The following is a 7982-nucleotide window of genomic DNA, read 5'->3' as shown; positions in this document are numbered from 1 at the left end:
TGGGGAAATAATGTCACCTGGAGGAATGAGAGGAGATGAAAGGTGGCACTGACGCCACGGGATGTCTAAGTCAGCGAAATGAGACCATAATTAGCACAAAGCTCACTGAAAAACATTTTCAGGCAGTTGAGCTAAAGTGGCTGGTTGTTAGCTTAGTTTGGCACTCATAGTACAAGCTAACAATTAGCCAGTTAACGCAACTTTTCAAGCTTTGGCAGCTTTAGCTAACTTTATAATACTACAGCACATTTATCATATTAGTTCAGGGGTTCATTGTCTACAATTAAACTACATTAGCTGCTGTTATTTCCTAGGTTTTGACTCTCTTTGCATGGCTAATGCTGCCTTTCTCTACATGCTCTCAGGCATCAGTGTCATAGGATTTGCTTGGCTCCTTTCCAGACAGATAAATCCAGCACTCACACTTAATGCTGTATTTCTGTGTGTGTGTGTCCGTGTAGGCTGCGTTACATTTCGAGAAGCGGCTTCTTCTTGCTGCTCTTCATCCTCTGACGACCTTTTCGGTTGACTCAACTCAGAGTAATCACGGCTCTGGCTTTGGCTAATGCAGCTGTGCCGGCTGGGTCTCTTATCCGGGGTTTTAGCAGTGATGCAATGTTTCCAGATGTGGAACAAGGGAGAAAAAAATCCTTATTAGTCTAGCCTGAGGAAGAACAATTATTTCCCCCTGCAAACATGTATATACCCTTGGTCTGTACTGTACCACTAATATAGAAGCTCTATGGTGATTATATTCATTATTCCACTGCATGTTGAATATGTTTTATAACCCCCTCTAGCATCAGCAATAATTTTAAAGGTTTATTCTGCTGGTCTACATTATTTTTTAAATACAACTTCTGGATTAATTTATGTGTTACGTAATTGCCTACTCTGGATGCCTAAACTGGTAGTTTGGATTGGAGTACGAGTGGCTCCAGAAGCACACTCACAGTAGAAATAGTCAATAGTGGGGTTACATAACCATCTTTGCTGGCTTTTGTCTTCTATTTCCTACAATAAAGGCTGCACAACAAAATGTGTGTCGGCGTGGTGTGAGTCTCTATACCACATGAACTTTTACGATGACAAATGCAGAGCAACTTCAAATAATATATATATGTACAACCTCCATGGGAACATTATCAAAGTATCTATATCAAGAAAACTTTTCTATTTGGTGTTTGTTGGGCTTCTGTGAGTCAACCATTTATAAACTGCATGACAAGAGTGACATTTTAGATTAGGATTTATATTTGTATAACTCCGTACAACCTATTCTGTCAGACAAATTTGTAATGGTGTTTTGTTTCCTTATGTGTGTAAGGTTTTAGTTAATTTGTGTGGTTGAATATGATTTGAAGGAAAGCCTAGCTGTGTCAATGACGTGGGAGTGGGTTGACAAGCAGTTTGAATGATCCAGTGTGATGGTTTGCTCTGCAGACTGCCTCCTCAGGCCTGATGGACAGAAACTTGTCATGATCAGCCCACCTCTGACTTTACAGGAACAGGATAAGGGCGCCTCCTGCTGGCTGAAAGCGGACACTAAAACTGGCTGTTTAATGTGTGCATGTAAAAGGACAGTCAGTCTTGCTTTTGCCATAAGTGTTTGAACACTTGTTTGTCTTCATATTTGTGAAAAAGATGAAGGTGAAAATGACATTGAAATGAGTTTCTATGCAGTGCTAATGCATTGTGAAATATCACTACACAAATTGTATCCTGATTATTATTGTTTCTGTTAATTTTCTTTATCTGCAATTAATCTAGATCATTCATGTTGTAAAAGTATCACATTTATATTGTCTGCATCTTTGATTTTCAATTTATGAAGACAAGTGTACAGTCACTGAGAAATTGTTTCAATAAGGTACAATCAGGAGCACTAGCTTTGAGTGGCTGATGAAGACATCTGATCACTGCAGTCAAACCAATTACTAGAGACAAAATGATGTGGCCGGACAGAGCTTCTGAGCAGCTCTAGGACTGTTTCAGTAGCACTGCTTGTTTTTTGTTTTTTTAAAACTGCATGGATAATGTCACCACCACAAAGGCCCAGAAGAAGGTCTTTCAGTCTGGCAACGAACAGCAGTACAGTGTGGCCAGGTCAGGCCTGAAGAGGAGCATCAGACACATAAAACCAGAAAACTGAGCCACTTTGGCAACTCAGATGCCCGCAGTGCATAACAAGGTCTGCTTCACATCACCAACCTGCACAACAATATTATCCACTCAGCCACCAGCAGCAGCAGCAGCAGCAGCAGTCCTTCACTGGGGACACCAAGGAAGGAGATCAGAGACCACAGACCACAGACCACAGACCACCACCCAAGCTCCAGATACCAATGGCGGGGTACTCATTAAAGATCAGGTTGGTACAACTTGTGAGACGGAAACCAAACGACTCACCGTAGACTTGAATGGAAAATATCGGTACAAAACAACATCAATAGAAACACCTGAATGAAATGATTTGATAAATGACATCCCTTCAGTCTCCAGCATCAGGCTGGTGGATTCAGTAACACAATCAGTGAACAGAGGTGTCCAACAACGATATCTGTTTTGACCTTATTTAGTATCCAGGTCAGCAAATGACCACTGATATATTTTACCTTTCAGTCCTGCTCTATTAACAGTATGCTAGCTAGCAACAACACTGTGCGCTAACAGCTGACCTAGCTAACGTTACTATAGGCTATAAGTTGGCTTATGTTAGTTTAGCCTGAGCTCCAAACAATAGTTAACTGTTAGTAACCTATAAAGAATACGGATTCAACTACGAACTATTCTTTAACAAGCTTTTTTTTTTTGCAATTATTAGCTACTTTGATTCAGCAAAGAGGATGAGCACCCAAAGGCTCTCTGCACGGCATGTGGCTAGCAGCATCTATGCTAGTAGCATTAGTCCACAGCTGTTAATAATAAATTCGTGGAAATAGTAAAATTAACTTGGCTTTACGTCCCTGACTTAACTAAGCTGACACAGTGTCAAGAAACACAAATGACTTGTTTCAAACATTGGCAGATGAGCGGAATAGCAGCTAACACAGAGTATACAGCGTTAGCATGTAGCTTGGCGCCATAAAGCCCCTCTATTAGCATCTTTTTAAGGACATGGCAGCGGAACAAGTTAGAGATCAGCGATGTGGGATTTAATCTTGGTGCAACCAACTCCACAGCATCTCTTTGCTCTAGCGATATTTATTTAAAGTGGATTGTTTAAGTGTGGATGCTGCATCAATGTGAGACAAGGGTTTGTGGTGATGAGAGTTAATGCCGATCAGATCAGAAGTCTATGGTAATGTGGCTACTCTCTCTTTCAAAGGCGCTGCTAGGTAGAATACAAGAGATCAGTCTTCAGCTAAATTTGACACTCACTGCTGTGATCCTTAAATATATAAATTATTTTAATGATTGTAATTAACTGTTGTACTTAAAAAGACATCATTTAAGCATTGGCCCAAGGAAAGAAATTAAAGTTCTGATTGACAGAAAGAAAGAAGCTCTCTGATTGGCTGAAACTAAGGGCTCTCTGCTGGCCAAAAGACAGAAGCTCTCTGATTGGCTGAAACTAAGGGCTCTCTGCTGGCCAAAAGACAGAAGCTCTCTGATTGGCTGAAACTAAGGGCTCTCTGCTGGCCAAAAGACAGAAGCTCTCTGATTGGCCAGACAGTCAGTCAGAGCACCTCTGTCCTTTGGAAATAGACTACAAATGCAGTGGACTGATGACAAGCGAAAAATCCTAATGGGATGCCTTTAAATTCATACAGAATTGGAGCAAGGAAACACACAGCAACATCAACTATTTTCCCCGCACTACAAAACAAATAAAGACAATATTGCTCCAAGTTGTATGTCTATTATGTTTTTGTCAAGCAGCAATCTTTGGCTCTGGAAAATGAAGCTGATGCAGAAGTGTCTAATACTGCAATTCCTCCACTGGCCGGCTGAGGTTGACTTCATAAGACAGACAATCCCCCCAGATCCATGTTAAAATGGCCAACTTAGCAGAAATAAACATATTTACAGCCCAGTGCAGAAAACGCTTCTGGTCTCAACATCTCAACTTTTCCATTCATGAAAGCTGTACGGGGATGAATCTTTATGTAACTCCCCCGTTTAAATTATATTAAGGCTTAAAGTCCTGCTCTTTGAGTGACAGGTGGGTGCTGTGACCGATGGCTGGTGGCTAGTAGGTAGCCGTGTGCAAGGCCTCAAGTAGAGACTTTTTCAGTCAGACGGTCAGGGAAAAGGCAATGAATGCAACTTTATAGGAATATATGATATTGTAAGTCATTCCCATGCATACTGTTCACAGTAACCACAGTCTGAGGCTCTTCTGCTCACAGCCTCTCTCCCTCTCCTCTGCGCTATTAGCAGGCTAACAGCCGAACGATCTCTCCCCCTTGTTTTACTGTTTTAATCTGTTCATCTTCTGATACGGTTTCACTGGTACTTCAACGGTGCTAGTGTAGAGTTAGATCACTTGATAGGTTTATTTATAACCGATCTTATTTGGTGTTAGCTGAGGGGCTAGCCTGCTGCTAATGGACATTGGTTTATTTTATGCACCAAACACGTGTCCGGATCAAATTCAACCCTCAGTGGCTTATTAATATATACGTTTTGTTAAAAGTCACTACACCTGGTGTAACCAACTTTACAGCATCTCTTTGGCATAGTGATATTATTTTAAATTGGCTTGTTTTAGTGTGCATCACACACCTCATAGACCCCTGCTCTACATATTTTCACTGTTATCCAGACAGTATTTATATACACATATTTATACCACATCATTCATATATCTGTTTAATATACAGTATAAGGCAATGGCAATAAAGGAATCTTGAAAGTGTACATTTTAAATAAAATTTAATTACAGATTTATTAAAATAAAAAAGGAATTAACACTGAGTGACCTGGGCAGAGTTCACACTGATTACCTCAGAATTCACTGGTGGAAGTATAATTTCTTTGCTTTGTTCAAACTACTCTCCATTACAAGTAACAGTTTGCATTACTGTCCTTAGGTGGACACATTGTAGAATTTCCCCAGTACTTTTCTCTGGGAAACAATGGAACAAGTTGTATGAACTCTGTGATCCTGCCTTTTTTTTTGGCTGCATCTGTGTCCACCAGCTGCAGCTATCCACAGCTGGATTAAACATGGGTGCATACAGAGCTCGGCAAATGCATCTCAGAAGGCAACAAAGCCGATTGGGTGCTCAGGCGCTCCTGGTGGACAGGCACTGGTTGACCACCTCCAGCAGCGAGGAGTTCTCCAAAGCTGCTGCCACTCTCTCTTTGTCTGCCAGCTGTTTGTTCACTGCACACACAACATAAATCATGCAAGCAAGGACATTTTCATTGCAGGCTGCACAACCATAACACGTTGAAAATAAAGTCCTCATATGCAAGAATGAGCAGTAGCTACACTGTTAGTGGGAAATGTGATCAAATTTCCCATCATTCCCTCTCTGTCTGTATCAGATTTTTTACCTGCTTCCTCTGAGGCGTGAGTCCCAGGAGTGATGTGGACATCAATCTGAGTAGAAACAGAAAAAAAGTGTTGGAATTGACCAAGAACACATTAACCCATAGAAATCCCATGCTGTATTACATGCTGTTTATATTAACTAACACTCAGTCAAAGACGATGATGTTTAAAATGCATCCTTACTACCAACACACACACACACGTACTTTGAACCTGTCTGGCAGGGAACGTAGCAGTTTGACTTTGATTGACAGACCAATGAGTGTTGCCATGCTGCAATGGGGAATGGTGGGTGTGAACTCAACACCCACCATGTTCTCTGCATCATCAACCTGAGGAAAATACAAACAGATAGAAAAATGACTTAATTAACAACAAATGCAATCAACACCTGCAATTCGTCTTTCCTTTAATTGTTAATGATGACGGGTGTTTTTGCAGTGAGATACGTGGTTTCAGGAGCATTTCATTGAGATCAAGTAAATAATGCTTTGCTGACGAAGGCTTGAGTGTTAAAGTTAGTTTACTTCTTGTATGTCATTTTTTAAAAAGAAAAATAACTTGTTTTGTAATTGCAGTAATAACTTTGTAAATGATGGAATATCGGGATGAATGGTGGCCAAGTTCAACCTTGTTTTAATGAATTCTTTATTAAACTTGGTCCATACAATTAAAAAGTACATACCTTCACTCGGACTTGCTCCACAACGTTGAGTTCCTCCAGAGAAAGAGGATGCTCAGGGTCATTAATGGATCTGATCAGATGTAACTTTAGTTAAAGAATTTAAGACAACATAATAAATACAACACAAGGTCTTCCTCTATGTACTGCACTCTAATGTAGTCAGGTAGTCATATTATTATGTATGCCATAATTATGTTATTCACTGTAAATAATCTAAAAACAAAGTGAATGAAAAAATGTTTCACATTTATTTTATTATAAAAAGTATTCATCTTACTACTGGTCCTACACACGTTTACAGTCTAGCACCTGCTTTTAAAGGAACATTAATTAAACACGGTATCAGGCAGCCTTCAAAGGCGTCAAATGTGAGCGTCAAAACAAAGATAAGGCAAAGATGAATGACAAAATGTCTTACAGAAAAAACTGACACACATCACTTAAATACTCAAACAATTTGGCTTATCAAAGTCATAAGATGTCTGGTACAAGGTGCAAACTTGGACTGTAGGTAATTTCCAATAAAGTTTGACATTGTTAAAGGGCATGTAATAATGATTATTACCTACTCATCTGTGGACCATATTCTCAATTATTATATAATTTAGTGTATTAAAGTGTCACAACTTCTCAGAGCTCAAGATGACATCTTCAAACTGTTATCTCACCTCAGATGTACTGCTTGAAATACTTAAATGTTTAACTATGACTCCCTCTCTCATGGTCAACTAATCAGTTAATTTAATCAAATTAGTCAAATAAGTTATATTTTCAAGATATATGCAAACATAATGAGATTTAATACAATACGAGTGATATAAACTGTAAGCGTGCTGCAGTACTTAACGATCTACATGTTTACTCTAAATGTTTCTCCTATTAGAAACACCTGTTAGCTGTTAGCTGCACACTAACAGCTCATCTGACTGCTGACTGATGCAACAACCAGCGTTAGTAATGTAACATAATGACATTTGCTGTGCCCAGCAGTCAAAATGCAGTTTAATGAGCACACACATACTTTTCAGGTGTTAAAAAGCAGTCTAATCCAGAGAAGAAGGAGTTAGCTGAAGTAATAAAAGCAGGATATCGAATATTTCTCTGTCGTCGATAGGGTCATGGACGTCCTCATCCTCCTCGGTCGCTGTCAGCAGCCTCTCCCCGGACCGCTGGAAAATCACAGGGTTTTCGTTCTCCAGACGGCCTCCTCCAGACATTTTATACGTTAATTAACCCCAAGTTAAACTTGAATTATTGTAAAGTGAACCAGGGGGAGTTCCGTGGGCTACAGTCAATTTGCACGCACCAACACAAACACTTCCTGGATAACGGCAAGTCATAGAGTCCAAAAGCGCTAATGGTGGAAGTCTTAAAGGGACAGGCCACCTAACTTTCCTCTCTTTTAAAGGATTTTAGCTCTGAGTTTGCACAGAAGGTGGAAGACATTGTTAATTATTACTGTGTGAAACAGTGTCCTTATTTAAAGAGTAAAATACTTGCCAAGTGTTTCAAGCTGTAGTTTTGTGTCTTGTATTTGCGTGCCTGCTTCTGAAACACGCTTCTTTCTGTTACTTTTTACATCATTATTTACAAATGACGTGCCATCTTGTGCGTCTCTCATTTGTTTTAGTTGCCTTAAAATGTACTGTCTTGTGTATGTTTGGGGGTGAAATGTCCTGTTACCAGCAAGTTGTAGCTCTCTCTTTGTCCTGCAGATGGCAGAAACTGTCCATTTTAGTCCACAACAGTAACGCCACTAAAAGTCTGTCTTGTCTGCACTGGCAATATACAAAC

The 7982-nt window shown here is 39.9% G+C and overlaps 1 protein-coding gene across 1 annotated transcript; it reads right to left on the bottom strand.

Moving 5' to 3' along the window:
• Window positions 1–4861: 4861 nt before the first annotated feature.
• ciao2b (cytosolic iron-sulfur assembly component 2B) lies at window positions 4862–7504 on the bottom strand. The gene is made up of 5 exons (XM_070841382.1): window positions 7279–7504; window positions 6189–6268; window positions 5710–5835; window positions 5506–5551; window positions 4862–5332 (listed from the first exon to the last, which is right to left on the bottom strand). Exons 1-5 carry the CDS (start codon window positions 7403–7405, stop codon window positions 5232–5234), a joined length of 480 nt encoding a protein of 159 aa, XP_070697483.1. The 5' UTR covers window positions 7406–7504; the 3' UTR covers window positions 4862–5231.
• Window positions 7505–7982: the final 478 nt, after the last annotated feature.

This window comes from Pempheris klunzingeri, chromosome 12 (genome assembly GCF_042242105.1).
Source record: "Pempheris klunzingeri isolate RE-2024b chromosome 12, fPemKlu1.hap1, whole genome shotgun sequence".
NCBI classification, from domain to species: Eukaryota; Metazoa; Chordata; class Actinopteri; order Acropomatiformes; family Pempheridae; genus Pempheris; species Pempheris klunzingeri.
The sequence above is the reverse complement of the archived record's forward strand: the minus strand, read 5'-3'. Positions and strand labels throughout refer to the sequence as shown.

What these genes read in the sequence shown, in the direction of transcription:
- ciao2b (XM_070841382.1), bottom strand. Translation starts at nt 7,405, where the DNA reads ATGTCTGGAGGAGGCCGTCTGGAGAACGAAAACCCTGTGATTTTCCAG. An exon ending in CGACGACAGAGAAATATTCG is followed by an intron (nt 6,269 to 7,278) that starts ATATCCTGCTTT and finishes AACTAAAGTTAC; the next exon opens with ATCTGATCAGATCCATTAAT. An exon ending in TCACGCCTCAGAGGAAGCAG is followed by an intron (nt 5,333 to 5,505) that starts GTAAAAAATCTG and finishes TTGTGTGTGCAG; the next exon opens with TGAACAAACAGCTGGCAGAC.